This window comes from Triturus cristatus, chromosome 9, assembly GCF_964204655.1.
Source record: "Triturus cristatus chromosome 9, aTriCri1.1, whole genome shotgun sequence".
Classification (NCBI taxonomy): domain Eukaryota; kingdom Metazoa; phylum Chordata; class Amphibia; order Caudata; family Salamandridae; genus Triturus; species Triturus cristatus.
In genome coordinates, this window is record NC_140592.1 from 337,423,656 (window position 1) to 337,445,169 (window position 21,514).

At 44.0% G+C, this 21,514-nt stretch overlaps 1 protein-coding gene across 4 annotated transcripts in view; it reads left to right on the forward strand.

The window, feature by feature from the left end:
• Positions 1-21,514, forward strand: part of SEMA3F (semaphorin 3F) — a 305,078-nt gene that overhangs the window by 201,362 nt on the left and 82,202 nt on the right. For all 4 annotated transcript variants that reach the window (XM_085625080.1, XM_085625077.1, XM_085625079.1 and 1 more), the window contains exons 3-5: positions 7,913-8,073; positions 10,209-10,271; positions 15,616-15,735. In XM_085625080.1, coding sequence (XP_085481206.1) covers positions 7,913-8,073; positions 10,209-10,271; positions 15,616-15,735 — 344 coding nt within the window. The remainder of the gene's footprint in view (positions 1-7,912; positions 8,074-10,208; positions 10,272-15,615; positions 15,736-21,514) is intronic.

Below are 21,514 nucleotides of genomic sequence, written 5' to 3' on the forward strand. Positions count from 1 at the left end.
TTTTTCACATCCTGAAGTTTATCAGATTCTTTTCATCAGGGTGCACACAGAGTCCCTCAACACAAGTTCCAATAACGAAATAAAAAATAGGCTTTCATGTACGAAATGTGTACAAAACATGATACACATGACTGTTCTCAGTACCCAAGATGTATTGCTCCACAACAAAAGCATTTGGAACTGTGCTTGAGAGAAAGGGGGGGGGGGGGATTAGATGTTCACTTATGTAGTGCACCCTGTTACCCGTGATGCAAGAGGCAGAGGCTGGTTTGTCCACATTCCGATCAGACAGGTGTTGGAATCGATGACCTTGTGTTGTCTTCCATTGTTTGTTGCTTTAAGGAATGTGAAGTGTTACTGAGTTTATGATTGACCAGGCTATGTAGAATGCAACGTTTCCATTCATACACTTGGATGAGTTCCAGGGACAGCACAGATCTGTAATCCAGCGGTGACCATCTAACCTTCCATTGTTCTCGCAACTGGAACTTCTGGGAAATACTTCTCGGTGGGGCGCTCACTCTGGTGTGAGATCGATGGGAAGCGATTGCTCTAGTTTCAAGAGATGCAAAGTTGCCCCCAATAACCTGTACTGGATAAGATTACTGACTGTTTAGGATTTATGAAAAATATTTGTCAATGTATTGTCACTGGTATCAACCTATCGCCAATGCTTTATGACTGAAGAAAAGTTTGCACAAGTGCCCCTTGTGTAATGGAAAACTCTCACCAGCAGCTTCTTGATGGTGAGGCAAGCTTGTCAGTGGTTTGATTTGTTGGAAATGTCAGTGTTGCTTTCTGGTAAGTATGGAGCTTTTGGCATTTTTTCTGATTTATTTTTGCTGGTTGTTCTGTTTTTTATTGGTAGTTCTTTCCTTGTAGGAGTCCACTCTAGCCTGTGTTTCTTGACTGGGGCAAAGCTATCACGATTGATTCCTGACTAGTGGAACGCCCTATCAAGTGATTATCTGCTGATGGGAAGCCATGGCTCATGCAAGACCTTTCCAAATTTTAAGAAATGTTAATAACTTCAACATCAATAAAACCTTGCCCTCTGGTACCCCTGGCATTGCTTCGTTAGCCCATGTGTCAGGGCTAATAAGGTGTGAACAGACAGTAAGAAGTACCTTAACTGCCCTGTTTAATTCCTTTGTATTCTGCATGTTGCACTCCCTTTTTCCCACCAGTAATGAATTTGAGGCTGGTGAGGTGCTATGGGTCGGACAAAGGGTCAAACGTGTTATATCAAATGGAATTGAATGGTTCATGAGGTCACTTCCTCCAAGTCTGGAATTTCAGCAAGTTAACACCATGGTTGACTAGTACGTCATGACTGGTCACAGAAGTGTTATCTGATTGGTTGGAGCTCTCACCATTGACGTTTGGCGATGTGAATCTTAAGTGCATCATGGCTATTCAAAATCTTTTCTTCCCATTTCTTGATTGAATGCAAATTATCGCCAGTAATTCCTGATTTGTGGAAAGGTTTTGCCAGTCATGTAGAAGTGGTTATCTAGCTCTCAGTTGTGTCACGACTGGTGCACACCATTGGTCTTTCCTTCGACTGCAGGGAAGCGCTTGCTAATAGTTCCTGGCGTAAAGGAATATGTATTTTCAGGTCAGTTCACCAACTAACCTGCAATGTGGGTGACTTACACCCATTTGTCGTCTTTTCCAGCAGGAGATTAATGTTTCATCAGTTCGCCTGCCCGCCTGTTCCAAGCTCAAATAACCTCTGTCCTAACACATATGCCCATCATTACAGCTTAATTTGCTGTGAGAGGCGCCTCCCTTCCCAATGCCATGCTTTGTGCCTTCTGTAACATGCCTCTTCTGCCTTGCAAGCCGCACAGCTGCAGCTGGCTCGTCAAACATAAGCATGTTTAATTAAGCTATCTGGTAGAGCTGCCAACACATAGGAATTCTGAAGTCACCCCAGCTCAGAAAAAATCCAGGGCTCAGTGCCAGGGCTCCATCCACTCACACCTTACCCCAGACTGACACTTGGCTCTACATACTGGGCTGGCAAGTGTAACCCGATTATTCCTCCATTCACTACAACGATTAACAGAATTAAGACCAGTTGAATGGTCTGGCTCTGACATTTCTGTCCCACCCAGCACTGAATAAAACAAGTGTGGTTTGTCAAGCAAATTGCAGTATGGCCTCTTCCCCCCACAAATACATGTATTGTGTGATAAATAGTTGGGTACACGTGCTTTCCGTCGGGTATGGTGCGATGTCTGTTGGATTTCACAAGGAATTTTTACACACACCGACAAAAACACACACCTTCTCTCCCTCTCTGTGTTTGAAAATGAAAAAAAAATTGGTCATTTCACAAAATAATGTGCTTTGTGCCCCTACCAATCGGCATTCCTCTCCCTTTCCACTGCCCTTTAAACCACTCTCATGCGCCCTGTTTGTATAATGCATTTTAAATGATGTGCCAGCGTGATAGTTGGGAAGTCTGAAGCTCACCCCCCCTACCCAGTCGTACTGACCAAGCTACGCCCCTGGCATCAAGTCCCAAATCCCTGAATCTTTCTCTGGCCTATACACACAGATGTACATGCACTTTTTCATGCTACAGAGAAGTGGCATGCTACTCTTCTAGTTCTGTGAAACTCTTTTTTTGCACAAGTATATATTGTGAGTACGGATCTGCTTATCTCCAATAGAGGTGCTGGCCCATTCACACTTCTCATTTATCACTCCCAGCAGTTAAGTTAGAAGATCTTTGGTTAGTCCTGTGCCAGTCCAGCTAGCTCATGCTGTGGCACAGCAGAGACTATGTGGTATAGAAAATAGATGGGAATCCAAAACTGCATGGGTTTTGTCTATGGGGCATCTCTAAACACAGCAAAGTGATAAAGTGGCACACAGCCATCTTTGAAATATGAGATGGATGAATCAAACTGGCACAGTTGATTTGAAAGACTTACTTAAAATTAGCTCACTTTTACTCTTAATTATGATTACACAACTGCACTGTTGCCAAGGCAAGTCTGCCGTATTTTTCTGCTCTGATGCTGTTGGCATTAACCGCCAGAATCTGCTGTCTGACTCCATGTTGCAAAGATTAACTATGGGAAGGCCACGGCCTTCAAATTCTTCCCAATAAGTTTATCAACAAATATTAATCTCTTCGGATTCTGATCTCTGAACTTGGAATAGTCTGAGGACTTGTCTGCTGGTTGGTAATTTTGCTGCCTTTTTAGGTTGTCCCGCGAGAAGCCTTCAGTGATTCGCTTTTGGCAAGGAACAGGAGAGAGCGGTTTTTTAGCATATTTTGCTGTTGTGCCATTACAAATAATGAACGGATAGGGCAGAGAAAGATTGAGTTTTATGTTTGAAAAAGTAGTGTGATTAATTATTTGGTCATTTTTAGCAGCCAAACAAGTTCTGAATCCAGCCCTGAAGTATACCTATGTAGGTAATTTCTTAAGCATTCCTTGTGTGACCAAGGGAATGTATTACTACAAATCTAACTGTGGCTTTAAACACCATATATCAAATGTCTCTGTGCATGAAGTAAAGAGTTCTGTACAGCTGATATGAAGGCAACAGATTAAGTGGTTCATGTAGGCCAATTCCATATTCACTTGGCGCTGCAGCATGCATAATCCTAATCAGTTACAGGTTGGGCAAAAGATGGAGATCCTGTCAGGCCACATAGAGGAAAGGCCGGTAGCCCTTGTGGTGTGCAATGTTAGCATTTGGAAAGGAAGGGTGATAAAGATTGTTATACCCTGACCTTAAAAGAGGGTGGTGATGGGGATCCATGGACTAAGTAGGAGTGGAGAAGGCAAGGTCACAGCAAGTCCTAATGAGTGAGTGGGTAGGCAATTCATAAAAGAAAGCAAAGGTGCCAAGAGGGAGACAGCAGGGATGAGGCAGGAATATTATTGTTCTGCCTCATGCCTTACTTTTTTAGCAGGATCCTGGAGGCATGATTTGCATATATCAGAAGTGACAGTACTGAATGTGACTCTGCAAGATCCAATAAACTCTTTTACACTCAAAATAAGCAGTGATTGGGTGGCCGAGCTTTACTTTATGGCTAGAGGAGAAGAGTCACATCAACCATTTGCTGCAGTGCTGCCTACAGAGAGGACTGAGGTCTGATTTCCCTCTAAACCAAGCTTTGCTTTCTTAAAGGATAAAGGGCGTAGGTGTCCTGATGGGCTCCGTGTAATAAGCTACTTCTTTCTGCATATGCAGGAAGATCAATTATATGACAGTTACCGCATTTGCTTGAGCAGTTCAAGGTTGCCTATTCATGGTTGACTAGGTGCTGTTGGCTCGAAAGTGATGTACTTCTTGTTTTCTAATAAGTATGTCTTTTGTGTTACATTTACAAGTGGGCATCCTCTCAGCATGATCTGTAGAGCTGCTACTGCCTTCAGCATTTAAAGCAGAAACGCTTGGCATAGGCACATCTTTGCTCTTAAAACACTCTAATCAATCTTGTTGGTTCTGAAGAATGGCCCATTTCGTAGGTGGAGAGCGAGTAGGAGGTAAGGTAAAAGAGGATCCGTATTTGTTAGCATAGCACCCTTACCATAAGTTAGTTTCTCCGTTCACCACGTCCAGGAATGGTTCATGTTTTTCCATTAGCAAGGCCTGACCTTTTAGAAACCTGTCACTCCTGTTTTTAGTAACTTTGATGCTGCAAGAACCAGGAGACCACAGGTCCAGAATGCCTTAAGCCCCACAGATCTGGTGTCAAGCACCTTCGGGTTAATTAATGAGAAGATATCGAATGCTTTGGAAGAGGGCGGTGTGTATGGGAGAGAAGCAGTGGGTGGGATGTCTTTGGGACTGGGGAGGACATTCCGCTGGTGTAGCAGGTGCAGGATCAGATCATGTTCTGGAGATCTTGGCCTCCTGTAGGATCCTGCTGTGCTGGCTCGGCTCTCTGCAGAGTGGAATCGCTCAGTCTTCCTACCACGCTGGGCTGTTATGCACTGAAACTGTGATGCTGAAAGATAGGAAGCCAGTGAGGGCTTGGAAATGAATGCGACTGGCTTCGAGAGATGGAGACATCTTCCTGCCTCGATCCCATATTACACCCAGAAGTTTCAGCCACCATACCCGAGGAAAGGCCCGACTGTGTCTTCCTTCACTACAGATTGAAAGTGAAGTACTGTCCCCCTTGTAATGGTTGGTGGGTGAAGCATCACTCGCCTTTGTTAGCCCGGTTATTCTGCACCCGAAAATCACTCCAAACGCAATTTACCAGCATGCCGTTTTGGAGCTTGAGCTCTGGTATAATTTTTCTGAAACCAAGGTGAGCAGGGTCTTTCTCTTCCCTCTTAGGAGAGGAGCCGGCAGGTCAGACAGATGTAAATTAGTACATGGGTGCTCATTCGTGTTGCTTCATGCTGCAATGCTGTGCAATGTTCCAGCAGAAGACCTTTTTATCTAGCCTCTGAGTGAGGTGTGGCATTTACTGGTGTTCAAAAGGAGCTAAAAATAGTCCACCCAATAACCACACAAGCTTCCAAGCCTTCAATGAAGAACCAGTATTGACAGCCCTACATGCAGTGAGTCGATATATTGAAACCCGGAATGGACATAGATCACTGTTTGTAAATGGTGGTTCTATTTCTAATGAGAGTTGACAGCATTATTTAAACCCAGAACCAGGAGTCTGACTGAGGGACAATAGGTGTGAGTAGAGAAGAAATCACTTAAAAGTTCAATAACCCCAAATTGGACCTTTGCTTTTCTTCAGAGAGGTTCAACTATAAATAAAAATTAAAAAACCATATACTCCAAATATATTGCAACTGTGTAGTTAGGTGGTACTTGCTGTGTAATACATGACGTGATCCCAGATGATCACAGCAGGTACTAAATGACATTAGATGATCAGACCAATGCTTCACATCAAAGTTAACCTGAGGGGAGAACCGTTCCTTTTACTATATTTCTAAAAACGTTGCACTGCAACCCTGTTATAAAATTGGCAGACCCACAGGAGAAGAATCGTAGCTTATATAAAAGTACATTTCAACCACCCTGAGGCCTCAAACAATCTTTAATGCTGAGTGAGAACTTGCAACTGTGGGGAAAGAATTAACTGGAGCTGCCTAACCTGTTTAATGTGCCCAATCTGAAAGCTTCTATCAGCTTCTACTATGAAGAAATGCTTTTGGTGCAACCAGTGTCATGTTAAGGATTTGTGGTGGAGAACCGTGCAAGACGAATTGTGGGCCACTTGTTCTAAACAACTTTGAATTTATTAGGATTTATAAATACTTTCAGCTAATTGAATCCTTTGTGAGGACAAGCTATATTGAAGTAGTTACATTTCAGAACTTGGGGCATACAAGTACAGCTGAAAGTGTAACTCCCAGAAGAAGGCCTGGAAGCATTGATAAAGCAAATTCTTGCTCGGAACTATTTTTTAATTTTTTTTTTAAGGAATAATATTTTCAACCTTTGAAGGGAGCGTAAGTGTGTCTTGGTGATACTTAGTGTAAATTAGGGCATAATATTTATATAGGACAAATGCACACAACACATGAAATGTTAGCTTTGAATGCTGGAAATTAGTAATCGCAAATAAATCCGAGATCTGATAACTTTTGTACTATACTCTTCTCCTGCTTTAGCCATCTTGTCCTCTTAATTTATCAGGGGGGGGGGGCTCTAAAAGGTGGGGCCCTGTGTAACTGCCCACTTTCTCATGCCTTTTAACATCTCTGGGTACCACTATGAGTTGCTTTGACACTCCATCTTAAACATCTTCTACACATCCCACATGTAACCTACACAAGCCTTACACTCATGCCATACACTACATACCTACATGTTGCACAATGCTCTATATGTTCCTGCTGAACATGTCCCTTGCAAGTCCCCCACATTCATCCATTATATCCCAACCACTCCTCTCTGACATATTTGGTATCCTTCCCCTCGCAAATATGGCAAAACTTCCCCATACTTTATGTCGCATGTCCTTCCCTTTACTATAAATGCTACTAATACCCAATGGGCTGGACACTCAAGAATATGTCCTTTCCACTTCCTATTCAAGCCTCCAGAAGTCCATCTAACTCTAAAAACTCTTCATTCCAATTTTGTCTTCTCATGTTGCTTTAGTCTTCTGTTTTGATAACCTCATTGTTCGACCCAGGACCCATAGAAAGAAATCGCTGCACTCCATTTTGAGAGGTGCAAAAGTGATGTAAAGTCACCCATCTTTTGATCGCATATATAGTTCTCCTTCGTTATAACTTGCTGATTCTTACCTTGCTCCTAGTGCTGTCATGCTGAATTGACTACTTTCTTAATGTTGTTAATGTTTCAGTTCTCATGTAGTCCACATCATGTGTGCTTTCGAACATACTCTTCGTATCTGCCTTTTGCATGGACCTCACCCCTTCATGCATGAAAGCCCTTTCTTAAGCTCATCTCAAAATGTGAGGGAGACAGGCCAGTGTTTGCCTTTACATGGTAAAATTATTGATTGTATTTGTATTTTGATTTATGAAGTGTTAACTTGATTAGTTTGGAGTATACTTCATATAAGAGCAAGGCTGGTGTCATTTTCGAACTCAGTGTTCAAATTTCAAGTATATTATCCAGCCCTGAAATGATGCTCAAGACACTTGATCCGCTACCACTTAGGCCAATCGGGCTTTTCAACAATGGTAAGAATCCTTACCTTGTATTTGCCACGGAATAGCGGGGGCTCTTATGAAAGTAGATTGCCTGTATGACCACAAGTGCCATAGGCTTGCTTGAAAAGCATTGATGGGTGACTTTCTTTGTATAACTTACCTGCTGTAGAAACTCATACTCTTGGCGTTCCATGCATGTTTTAACTTCAGTATACATGAAAATAAAGTATCCCTTCCTTTATTATTGATCCCTTCGTACCACTATTTGGTTTCAGAATTGAAGTCGACGGGGACGGCACACTTCTTCAGCTTCCTGCTCAACACAACAGATTACCGCATCTTGCTCAAGGACGAGGACCACGACCGTATGTACGTGGGAACCAAGGACTACATTCTATCCCTGGATCTGCATGACATCAACAGGGAGCCTCTGATTGTAAGCGGCATTTCAAAATTTCCTTTTCTTTGGTGCCCCCCAAAGATACTACACCACCAAAGATCTGCTTCATCTCTAGCCCTCAGCCATTGTTTGAATTGGAACCCATGGGTGGATTGGTTTATCTAAGTAATAATTCAGTTAACGGTTAATCTATTGTATGTTCTTAACAAGCCTTTCGGTCTGAACCATGGGCCTAATTTAGAGTTTAGTGGATCAGGACATCCACCAGGAGGTGCCAGATGTCGCACTTAACATCTTCATTGTCCGGAGCATCCGACGGCTTTTGGCTGACGTTGCACATCCATTAAACTCGAAATAAGGCCCGGAGTGTTGTTCCCTCTCATGTGTACTAAGATTGGTGGGTTGCACTGCACCATGTCTGCCTTTTTATTTCTAATCCACATCTGAGCAAATTAATATGCATTTGATTCTCACAAACACCAATTCACTTGCCATACCAATTTATCCACAGCATCCCTGCCTTTTACATTTTCAATGTCTCCAGATTGTTGAGGGAAGTAAAGAGTACGCAATACATAAGGTTATGCTTTTTTAGCATATCATGATATTGAAAAGTCTGCACTTTAGAACTTAAATATGCTGCTTAATGTAGTCGGGTGTGGATTTGCTTTTTTGAGGGGCTTCAAATGAAGGCAGTATATGTTCATATTACAAAAAATATTGCTGGTAAAGACTAGTTACGAACATTTGGACTATGCCTCCCTACTATCTTTCACTCATTGTCCTGTATTTCACTATCCATTTTGTTATCCTCTCCCCTTGTTTACCGATTTAACCTCCTTTTTAGCACCAGTATTTTATTATGCCATGTTCCTACTATATAAGCCCTAAAGCGTCCATATCCAAAGCATGTGCCCTTTCATTGTCACTAGCTCTAGCATTCTATGTGCTACAGGTACCATCATTTGTGCCTCTGGTGACACCATCTCTGTTTGAAGTCTTCAAGATAGCTTCCATATTAAAGCTGCTAGTAACCCTCCCATCATAACCTGATGCATACAGTATTCCTAATGACTTTACGTTTGCACCTCCATTATCCAGCCTTCTCCTATGAGGGCCCATCTAACCCATGCAATGTTTAACGACAAATGGTGCTACATCGAACTTTGATTTATCTTGCCCACTTTGAACTGTAAATCCCCTCACCAGGTACTGATTGTTCTGAATTCACAGCAGCTTCTATATGCATAATCACACCACAGCTGCCCCCACTTTTAGCCTCTACACCCAGTGCCTGCTTCAAACTGACTGCATGTCTCGATCACTTAGAGTTTCCTCTGCATCCTCACCATTATCCATCCACAAACCCGTTTTATGTTATTGGTTAGGCTTACTCCATCTCGGCTATAGCTAGAACAGCCACCAACTACCTCCCAGCATAATATGACCATTTTCAGCCATGCTAACATTGCTCCTTTCCATATAGATGCAACACCCAACATGTCTGAGGCAAACTGTTGCTTTCCATGGCTCGTGTACTCTGTAGGTCTGTTGCAAGAAACCTAAATCAACCTCCATCACCGCATCATTTGAAGTTCATCCAACCAACATAATTTCCCTGCCCAACAACAGTGGTGGAGTCAAGATGAGTATTTGAACTCTAACTATCCCAAGAAAGAGACAGACGCTGCACGGCAGAGGAACGGTAGCGTGTAGGAGTGGAGGCCAATTAGTCTGTGGTGTTGGGTATGCTTGATAATTGACTAAGTTGTCTGGAACGATCTTTTTTGGTATTTGTCCGCCATGTATATCATCTTTTGAGTGTTTACCATCTAATGCTTTTGCTGTGGTTTGCCTTTACTCAAGTTGGATGCGTCTAAGCCTTAAGAGGGACTCGAAGGGCTTGGTGAATGCGTTCGTGCTGTTGGTACTCCGTGAGTTCTTGCTGTGCAGTATAGAGGAGGGTAAATGAATTCCTTTATGACATGAGAAGAGTCTTAACTCTCCATGTCCGTGGAGGTACAGAGGGCTAAAATTATTGAGTGGAAAATGTTTGAACTCTGCTGTTTAATTGGAGTTCAGGTTTGCTATATTGTGTTATATATGAGCCAATGTGGCTTTGAGGTGCCTCAGGACATGTTCACACAGCTTCTGTCTATTTTTTTCCATAGATCCACTGGCCAGCTTCAGAGCAACGGATAGAAGAATGTGTTTTATCGGGAAAGAACATCAATGTAAGTATTATAAAAATAAAGCTGACATTTAGGGGTAAATGTCTAGAGCATGCTAGAGGTTGCCTGTGAATGTCTTTTGCACCTTAGAAAGCATTGAATCGCCTACAGAGCACACAGACACTCCATATCCAGGAAGGCTTCTGTTGAAGCAGGTACTGAGCAGTGCTAAAACGTTGTTTGCCTGGGATGGTTTACAGTCCAAAAGCCATAGATGTACAGCGATGAAGTCACGGTCACAAAGGTGTAGATAACATGAAAGGGAACCATATGTCTACTAGGAGTTATAGGGACACAATTCTTACATGATCTCAAGTAATTAGCTTCCAATAGCACGGGCCTTCAGATGCAATAATTGAGGAAGCATCTTGCCCTATGGAGCATAATAGAAGCGAGACTAGTGCAGGGCTGAGCCCCACTCATGACACGATCCAAGTTGAGATCCATTAATAATGGGGCAAAGGGCTAATGTTGTAGTGGAAGATCTGCAGTAGCTGAACAGAAAGGTGACCAGTGGCATAAATGGATAGCCAGAGAACCTGAAGTTTAGGTTGATAAAAGAAGTTGGTCCAGTGCTCAATTTGTACAATAGGAAGTGGCGGGCCCAAAGTTTTGCTCTGAGGTCCACAGCCGGTGCTGCCTAATGGTGGGGGTGCCGTGCCTCACACCACATCTGTGTCGTCTTGATTCCGCCTCATGCCTGTTTCATTCACCAGCAGACACCCTGTCCTGTTATCTCACTATTGCAGGTTCTTTTTCAGCCCTGCTTTCTCCCTTTGTCGTTATTTTTCGGTCTTTCACTCCTGCCATCTCGCCTCTTATTTGTTTTTCTGTCTCTTGCTCTGGATCTGAGTCTTGTGAGTAAAAATCAGTACAGGCACCCAAACATAGGTGCCAGTTGGCACCACATGCAACCACCAGCTCAAATTAAGTACTTATTTGGGCTATCACAGAGATAGGGTGCACATAACAAAAATAAGAGAGCATAATTTCAAAGATGACACTCTGAGAAAGTCTAAAATGAATGCAGAATGCATTGCTAGGAAGCAAAAATGTCCGAGTGATGAGAGAGCAAGAATAGTGGTAACAATGGAAAGGTTGGGTGAGCTTTCTGTCTTCTGCAGCTGGGCCACTTTGCAATGGGCCAGAGAAAGCCTTGGTAAATATCACATTGCAGTGATTCAGTAGAGCAGAGAGAAACACCTTTTACGCTTCGTGCACTTTGCACACCTGCCATGGAAGTTGCAGAACCTGTATTGATCTAAGATAGAACAGCGCATCCCTTTGTTCTTGCATAGATTTGGCCCAGCTCCTAATTGGATTGCGGGACCATCCAGCCTACGATATCCCATTCGAAATATGAAAATTGGTGGAATATCACGCCTCTTTCTCAGTCTGGTTCAAAACAAAGTCACAAAGGACATCATTCGAGAAAGAATTCTGGTGTTGGTTTTCAGGTGGTTTTGGAAGCAATCCGTAACTTACGGCATCTCAGTATTAGGACAGTCTGAGACGGGCCATGTTGTGATGATAACTGCTTCACCCAGGGATGTGGCACGACTATGCAAATGCCAGCCATGAAAGACTGGGAGGTCAGCATTGTCTGCAGAACGACTGTGTACATGCCCCTTATCTCCTCAGGGCAAAGGAAGTTAAGTCAAAGAAAGTGAAGGAAGTAATCTTTAGAAACACACAGAGAACCAGCCTCTTCCTTCCCATGATACCACAGGCATGTGTCTGAACTCTCTTTCAAGCCAGCGCTACTGCTGAGTTTGGCATCTTTGAACGTGCAGGGCCATCTGAGCAGAATACCGTTCCCACGAGACCTGCATCTGTAACTATCCATTTCCTTCTCATTACCAAACACCTCTTTATTCCACACCAGGTACAGCAGTGTAAATGTTTCATCTTGGAAGCTTAAGCCACCAATGCATTATTCTCAACAATTTGACTCTAGCAGTAAATGTAAGCCAACAATATTTGCCACCTTCCCATCAGCTCTAAAGATAGCCTGAACCTATTTCCCCCTTCTCGTCTCTTCTTCACATCCATCTCTTTTTGCGTTTCCTTCTCTCCTTCAGTCACAATCAGTCCATCCCAGTTTTCACTCACTCCTGGACCCCTCCTCCACCTCTCTCATTTCCTTTGCAGCCTCCTTCAGTGTTCCACGACCTTCTTCCACTCAAGCTTGAAACATGGCTTTCTGTGTATTTTTGTCTGTATATAGATAAACATACTGTTTTATTAAAATTATGTATAGATGTAATGTACTTGTAACCTAATATTAAACTATTTATGCACCGCAGTTGTCTGTATCGTATGCTTTGTACCTGTTAACCTATCTTAGTCAAGCACTTGATACCTCCGGGCCACATTTTTACTATATATAATTCCGTACATAGATAATATTTATACGCTGTTGTTGAAAACCTCGTCTTAAGGTTTTCATCTCCTATAGATAGTGGGGCAGTCTAAGTAAACACACAAAGAATGGTCGTTAACCGCATGTAATACATACCTCAAAGCCATTAGAAGCGCGGAAGCTGAACAGACACCAGAGACTGAAGCAGAACATCACCATACAGTACATTAAAAGGGGTTAATATTTGCAGCACACTCAGAATTGCCAAGGTGTGTGCAGCGAAAATGGACCAAAAATGCACCTCGACAATAGTGGTGCCTTACACCCATTCCACCCCCACTCTAAAAAATTCAATTTCTCTGATATCATACATTTATCTCTGAAAATACTGTTTTTTCGCCTGTCCGGCACATCTTACAGTGCCAGTAGGTTTTATGGTTGGCATGTTTTTTTCCCAGGACTGTTGCATTGTTAAGTGTTGTTTGTTAAAACCTGAATACACTACTGGCCTTATGGGGCAGATGTCCCTTCTAACCCGTAGCGCCCTGTTGCTTTGCCAGACCTCCTTGAGGTGCGAACTCGAAGGCGCAGCCGACGGGAAATGAGAGGTCAGAGTTCGCCGAGCTGCTTCCTGTCTGAAACCCACACCAGTGCACAGCTGAAGCTCTGTTGGTTTTCGCGGCTCTTCATCTGGACTTGACCTTGAGCGCGTTCAGTCCGTCCTTTTCTCAGCTGTTGCAGTCGAGCTGTGCAACTGTTTCTTTGAAATTTGCCACACACCCACGGCCCTGTGCGTTTGTTTTTCCGCACCAGTTTCAAAGGGAGCTTTCGTCCCCGCGGCCAAGACAGAAGCTTCTTGTAAATCCCCGTCAAACCGCTGGCCGGGTCCGCCGCGGAAGCGCGGGCTTTAAGGAGGAAACCGAACTCGGGCGCCGCTGCTTGGAAACAATACAGCGCGGGCTGGCTGGCTGGCTGCCTCGCTCCCACCTCCGCCTGATCAAATATTTATTCATCGAATTAATTAATTGAGACTGTAGCACTGGCAAGAGGCGCTGCACTAGCGGTCTCGGTGTTATAACAATGTAGCCCCCTCTCCCCTGTTGGTCTGTGCTACCCGGAAGTGCATATGCTGCCCCTACACCTCATTGGTGAGTCACTGGAAACCCAGAAATATTCGTAGAGGCGAGGTTTGCTAGTTTAACGCCAGTCCTCAAATATATGTGTAGAGTACATGTCCGTATGCCTTGCCATACATTCAGGGGGGAGTAAAATGCCCGCCTGTCAGTGCGGAAGTGTGAAACGCTGTGTAGAGGCTGTGAGGCATTGACAGCTGGGGATCTTCAAGTGAGGGGAACAACAAAGTCCATTATTTGATACAAAAGATAGAGGATTGCAGAGCCTGGTCTCCTCTCATGCAGCAGGTGCAGTGCCACTACACCCTTCTGTCCCCCTCATGCACCCTCTCACTGTCTCCCACTTACACACCCACAGTTGCATGTTTCACCACTGTAAGGGTGGTAGACGTGCTCTTGGTATCTCTCTGATAGTGGCCCTTGAGACATCTCTAAGCATGGAGATGGAGAACCGTGACCCTGCAGGCACTGGGAACTCCCCTCATGCATTTCAGCTGCAGCCCAAGTACCATCACCGCGGGATTCCCCTATGGCAAGACGGTGGGTGCAACATCGACAGCAGCATGACGCTTCTCTACGGCACCAGATGGGCACAGCACAGGAAGAAGATCCCGAACATTACATGGAAGTACATCATTAGCTGCAGTGGTGGTGTGAGTTTCTCTCAGAATTAGAATAGGTGCAGCATAGGTCACCGCATGAAATCTACTGACACAACTGGCATAGCTTAGGCACATGTAGTTTCTCATAGCGACTGAAGAGGATTTCAGTGTTTGTCAGTTGAATGATGTCCTTCTCTGTACAGGTCATGCCTAATACCCCAGATCACTGGAATTATGCGATGGGAGAGCGCCAAATTATGCATCAAGGTTCACTAAATTATGCTGCATAATGTGGCACATTTTTTTGTTTTATAGTATTACTTCCTTATTTTGTCATTTTGTCTCATGGTAATGCTGTCTGGGCAAAGATTTTATCTCGGTACCAGTTTAACAACCAAAAATAGAAATAAAAAAATGAAAGATGACCAGTTCTCCTTTGCAAAGGGCCTTCCACAGCGCATGAACATGTCACCACGTTTTTAGTAACTTTTGATCCGTTTTGATCTAAAAACAAATTTAGTTTTTGTTAAAATCTGCATATCATGCAGCAGATGATGAATTATTTGACAATAGCGGCAAAACCGCTATTATGCGAAAAAAGCAGTGGCGGGTGAATTGCATGATTTCAGAGGCCCTGCCTATACCAAAACTGTATTCTACATGGACTGCAGTGCAGTACGGACAGGCTATGGCAAAGAAGGTCCCCCTTGCGCAAATAACCTCCAACACTGGTGATCGACGCCAGAACTGAGATCGGATATATGTTGTCAGAAATGCTGCTTCTCATTAGGCTGCTGCTATAAAAAAACAACATCAGCAGGAGGTGAACATTACCCTAGCAAGTTCCAAGACTTTGGGGGTTGTACATAAGCACATTTTTACATTGTGCTGCAATCTCTTCGTTATGTCAGCTACACCATTTGTTCATGTATCTACAGAAGTAAAATATGTGTTATATACATTGTTTCAGCAAATTGCTTACATACATCGAGGAATAATGTATCAGTGCTGCATATGGACTGTCTGATGTTGGAATCACTTGTGAGACAGAAAGCGTAGCAGTCATCCAACGTGTGAATGAGATAGATGGAATGTAATTGACCAGTTGAGTTCTATCAGATACCATATAGTTGTGCAGTATATTGGCCAATTATTTGCATGATGTAGGGTAGCCATATGAAGTTGACTGTGATGTGCCCTATAATTTCCTGCATCTTTTCCCATCTCTTGGAACACCTTTTGCCTTACAGGGTGAATGTGGGAATTTCATTCGCCTGGTACAACCCTGGAACAGGACACACCTGTATGTGTGTGGCACTGGAGCCTACAACCCAGTCTGCACCTACGTGAACAGAGGACGCAAAGCACAGGTACAAACGAAGAATGTCATGTACATGTTATCGTCTGCTTAAAGTAAGGTCAAAGGCTCTACTTCCCAATTAAGGAACGTTTAAAGCTGAAGTTAGTTGATACACCACAGATGGTTTAGAGCACCTGATGTCTTATGCTTGGCATCCTTACTCAACATGAATATTTCACTGACTGGCAAAGGCTTGTTCGTGTCTTCCTCAGCTAACAGAAGCGGTAGTCACAGGCAGGCAAAAACCTGCTCCTCTTACCCCATCATCCCAATCCCAATGAATTCCACTCTGAGTTGAAATTCGACATCACAAACCTTTGATTAATTCCATGGTCTTTCTCTGGGAGGTGAAAGCCTGCCCCTACTCACTCTTTCCAGATACCGCACCCGTAAATTGACAAAGTCCTGGTAATCCTACTGTCCTCATCCTGCGTTCTTTCTTGTCCACGAAAGAGGTTGTGATATTCTTACCATTCCCTGTCACCATCAGTGCCAGTTACCTGCTGGCCAACGCCGGTCACTCCTGCCCTTAAATTCTAGTTTTATGCTTTTTTTTTCTTTTTGCAAAAGGCACATTATTAACCTCTTCCATTGTCCAAATGTTCAATTGGGCTGCTAAGCCATCACCAGCTGCCCCTGTATGGTCCGAAGACCAGTCACTCGGAGGTGACAGCGTGTCCGTCTTCCTGTCCTTGCATGGTTCTAGTGCTAGTCACTGAAGGATGAAGGCCAGATCTTGCAGTAGAGCTGGGTTCATCTGAGAGCAGAGAGTGGGTCCTCTTGCCGCTTTTCTTCCAGCCACAATGTGTGATAGCTTGGCCCTCTCTTGCCATGTTAGTGCTTGCTGAAATTGTTGAGTCTCCTGGTTTTCTTTGGAAGAATGTGTAGTGGGCAGTTCCCACAACTACTGGGTAGAGTTTAATCAGATGGTATTCTGTCTAAGTCTTGGCTGTAGAACAGAAATTTAGTTGTCTAGATTTAGGAATATCTTTGTTCTTTTATATCCCAAAGGTTTTACACAGGAAAAGCACACAAGATAAAAAAACATTTGATAGCATGAGGATTCTTAGTTCACACAAGCCAGTCTTATGAGCACGAGGTAGGGGGCCCTTGCCTCCCTGGATTGGCCCCAGTGTCTGGCTTTAGAAGTAGCAGCAAGTCCCAGTGCCAAGATACCTAGCCAGGTGGTGTGCCCTACAAACGTGCTGTCAATGAATCTTGTTTGGGAGGTAACCAGCTTCAAACACGAGGAGCCTTTTGCTGGCTTAATACAACATGCCACTTAGTTAAGTTGTGATGGGAAATTAATGTCTCCAGGTGTTCCGTGGCCGAGCAGTCTGTCTGATATTGTGTTTTCATTTGAACGGAGTTATCGAATTTGTTCACTTTGGAAAACTTCCTCTAGAGGTGCACGATTAAGAGATTTGAGCTTCATTTGTTTTTTAATCAATCATCTGGTCTTGCACAGTAAATTGCTACACATAGCAGTATCCTGGCTGCCAGGGATCTGGCTGAGGAGAAAGACTAGTAGACAAGAAAAGCCAATTTTCAGATTTGTGTGTAAGTTGAGATGATCCTGAATTTTGAAAAAGCAGGGAGGAAGAGAATTCAAATTTTTAGCTACCAAGAAAGAGAAGAGTGGCCGCCAGTGCAAACTCGTGCAGTGAGGCTGTGTGAGCAGGCGGGTGGAGGACGAGTGAAGAGGGTGGATGAGGCCGTACATTCAGTTTCCTTCTCAAGTAAAGGGAACCGGAGTTGTCGAAGCTGCAGTGGCAGAGACGGAAGCCTTGGTGATAGGAAGCCAGTGCAGTTTCTGCATTTCAGAAACCAATCATGTGCAAGGAAGGGGACTGATGATGAAGCAAGCTGCTGCATTCTGAATCCCTTGTGGCCTATGAGACAGATATGCAGGGATGCTCAGGTACAGAGTGTTCAAGCAATCAAGATGGGACATAGAGGCTGGACTAGCATGCTCCTGGAGGAGAGCGGACGCAGAGGAGTAATTTTCCTGCTCATAAGAAGATAGTGGAAGCACGAAACAGCAGCACAACCAATTTGAGAAGAAAAAGAATAGGAGGAGGAAACAAGAAATACGAGATTTCTAGCTGGTGGGACCAGGGTTGAGATGGCCCCAAATTCCGTGGTCCACCAAAACGAGGACCAATTGGAAGTTGAATCACCAAAGAGTAGGACCTCTGGTTTGTTGGTGTTTAAGTTAAGGGAGTTGCCAGACAGCCAGTTGACAAGGGATGTCGTAAATAGACAGAACTTGCCTTGAGTATGATTGATGTTTTTGCTAATAAACACAATGACTATTTTGTCGTTGGCATAGGAGATAAAGGTCACATTGAGAGAAACTGGCGAGTGACATAAGGGGAGTGATGTGAAAAGGGTTGTGCTCCGAGAGGATCCTTGGTTAACTCCATGGGTGACTGATACAGACGCAGAGCGTAAAGGGAGGAGATGGATAGTTTGAATTTTGTCTGGGAGAAAAGAATGTAGCCAAGCCAGAGCTTGCTTGCATATTGATCAAAGATGCAAAAAATAAGGATTTCGTGTGAAACCATGTCGAAGATCATGAATTTCATCAGAGGTGGCAAAGAGCGCAGTTTCCATACCATGACTATAACAGAACACTAACTGAGAAGGTTGGGTAATTTCAATGTTATGTTAGATATATTTGTCTAGCGCATGGCTGCCCCAACACCGGGGCGTCCCAGCGCTAGTAGACGGATGGCCAGGGAAGGTGAAGCTAGGCAGCCGAAAAGACCACCAGGATTAATCTGTTTCTAAAGCCCAAGGATCATGTCAATAAAAGCAAACACCTCAGTATTGATGGCTTTCTCGAGAATTCTAGCAGAAAGAGGCAAAAGGGAGATAGGTCGGTAGTTACTTAAAATAGAAGTGTTTTCAAGATGGAAGGACAGAGTCTGAGGTGAGAGACAGACTGCAAACGTCAAGCAGCCTGGGACTGATGGTTTCAGAGGCGCATGCAGGTACATGTGAAGGACAGTGGGCCGACAGGGAATCTGATTTAATAGCTATGAGTGAAGAAATGTCAAAGTTGATTGAGAGAGTAGTAACATGGGAAAGGAGAAAGAAATCAGGAAGACGAGTGGGTAAGAGAAGAACAAGCAGCTAAACAAAGACTAAAACAATTAACCGCCGAACACTGAGCTGCGTGCTGACAGAGCAGATATGGATATTGTACCAACCATAATATTCGTTGCTTAACAAATTAAAAACTTTTCGCATCACCCACTGTTGAGCTGCACTACAAAATTAGTTGCATCCTTAAACCGAAGAAACGTATAGGTTAAGCAACAGGAACAGTTTGGGTGTCCTCTGAAAATTGATGCGAACACTCGAGTCTTTAGTCCGATCCGGCGGATGGTGATAGCAGGTTGAGGGACACTAAAGAATTCTAAGTAAATAATCCTGCCTCCACTCTTTTTTCAATGCCTATATCCCTCCCTATAACATCGACCCCTGACTGCTAGATAGAAATAAAATCCAAAACGCAAACATATCACCTCTTACGGTTTCAAGTCGCTGGGGGCCGTCTGAGAGATTAAGTGAGCAATTGCCCAGAGTCGCATGATGCGGAGCTGAGCTGCCGCAGGCACTGGGGATCGAACCGTGATCCCCGTCCTCCAGAGTCAGCCTCTCTGGTCGCTGTGCCACACCTCTCCATAAGCATATTCTACCTTTTTAGTTGATGGGTTGCTTAACCTCCACTGCAGCCAGAGTTCCAAGTCCAGAATGTTAATGTACCTCTGCTTGCACCAGGGGCTACTCTTGACTCATTTATAATCCATCATCTCATTATGACGCATGTCAGGATTTCTAAATGGGACGTTTCATTTCCCAACCTCTTCCCCATTCACCCTTCCTCTTCATCAAGGGGTGTCTCTATATGAAGACCACACAGGTGGTGGCTATCAACGATGATCCTTACTGGGGGTGCTATTAATAAACCCTTTCATCAGGGGCTAGGTAAAAATGTACCTGACTAGGGGCCAGAATGCCTTGAAGACCGCCTTGCCTTCATGTAAATTCACCCTCATACTAGTACAGCTCTACATGTCTCTTAGACTTGTCTAAACTAATCTTAAGGGAGAGAGACTAATTCCCATGATGACATTGTAAGTCTTCAGTCCCTTGGAGCGGATGTGTTTGGTTGAGTGTCCCGTGATTCAGCGCTGAGACTTCAGTATTCCATGCTGTGATCTGTCCTTTCACTCTCCTTTCCTCTTCTCCAGGCCTGTGCATTGGTAACAGAGGGCAGTAGAGTGGTTACAATGTACCTGTTACAGGGTGCCATCTGGGGCAGTGTTGTGAGCATACAGTCCTTAATCCTTCTGGGACGCGACTTATTTACCATCACCGGTCCTGCTACATTAAGTGTCCATCTCTTGCTGTACCTCCTCAGCAGCTCTGCTTCTCTAGCCCCCTTCAGCAGTTTCATTAGTAGGCCAGCTGCCGAGAACAGCTGTTCCAGTATAGCTGCTCTGGGCCTCAGTGTTATGTCTTGTCAATTAAGCAAGGTTTAAGCGTTTTCCCTGGTCACTCCCCTTCTCATGCACATTGCCTCGGAGTCATGGTCTTAATTACACACTTGGCCGCATTTACGTTCCTTTGCATGCCTTTGTTAAATAACCATTAGCCGTCTCTGCGGATACAGTGCTGGGATGGGTCAGTCTCTTACCAATCACTATCAGAATGAGGCACCTGTTAGCCTCATGGAGACTTTCAGATGTTCCTGTCCCTAACCTCTCCAGCAGGTGGCGCTGTCCGTGGTGGGCTATGAGCTGAGGAGTACAGATTCTTTAGTCGTGGCCTTTGACACAGTTTTGTATTGCCACAAATAAAACAATCATTTGTATTAGAACATTAGAATGTTGAGAGCACCATTGAAGACAATGAAATGACTCGGGTAAAAAAGGCTCCAAAGTTTGTCATTCAGTTTCTACCTTTTTAATTAGGAAGATTCTACCCTTAGTGGGTGAAATGCTTTATCAACCTTGTAGCCCTCTGCCTCAGACTATGCGGTTGTTAAAAGCTATTTAACAACCAATAGAGCCCTCACAAGCAGGTCATAAGCATATTGTAATGTGAAGCCTTTATGGCAGTCATGCAGAGAATGGTGTATGCCTGCTGGAGTTGTTGGAGCGTTTGGTAATGTCAATGGTGACTTGGGGACCCAGAGGATGCATGGTAGCATTGGTTGCCGATGAGCTCCGGGCAATGGACAAAAACTCTGGTTTAGCCCTAGGGAATGGTATGTCCTCTATGGCCATGGTTGAGCTGTAGGTAATGGGGTAGCAGCAGTAGCTTACTTGATCTACAGGGAATGATGTGAAACACTGACTGTAGTTCAACTTATTTATAAAAATACATACATTGGAACACTGACAATGGTTCACATTTTCACAGCTCATAGTGTGTTCGTACGTAATGCCGTGTGTCACACTTATCAAATTATTTTCTCAGCAGAGCTCACCTAAAACCCACCTCTCACCTTCTAATTTAGTTTGCTCTCAATGAAATATCAGGGTAAAAACCTGGTGAACCTTCCAGGCCGTCGCCAACAATCACTTTTTTCATTGTTTGGCTTTTTGACTACCTTCCTGCCTTTTCCATCTTCTTTTTTTCCCTTCGCGCCTTATTTAAAACTGTGCGTCATTGCACTCGACCATGCATCTTTTCCTGACGCTCTCCCTTTGCCAACACTCTCCCCTCCATCATCAGCCGTCTTCTAAACTACTCAAACCTGATCGAACTCTCAG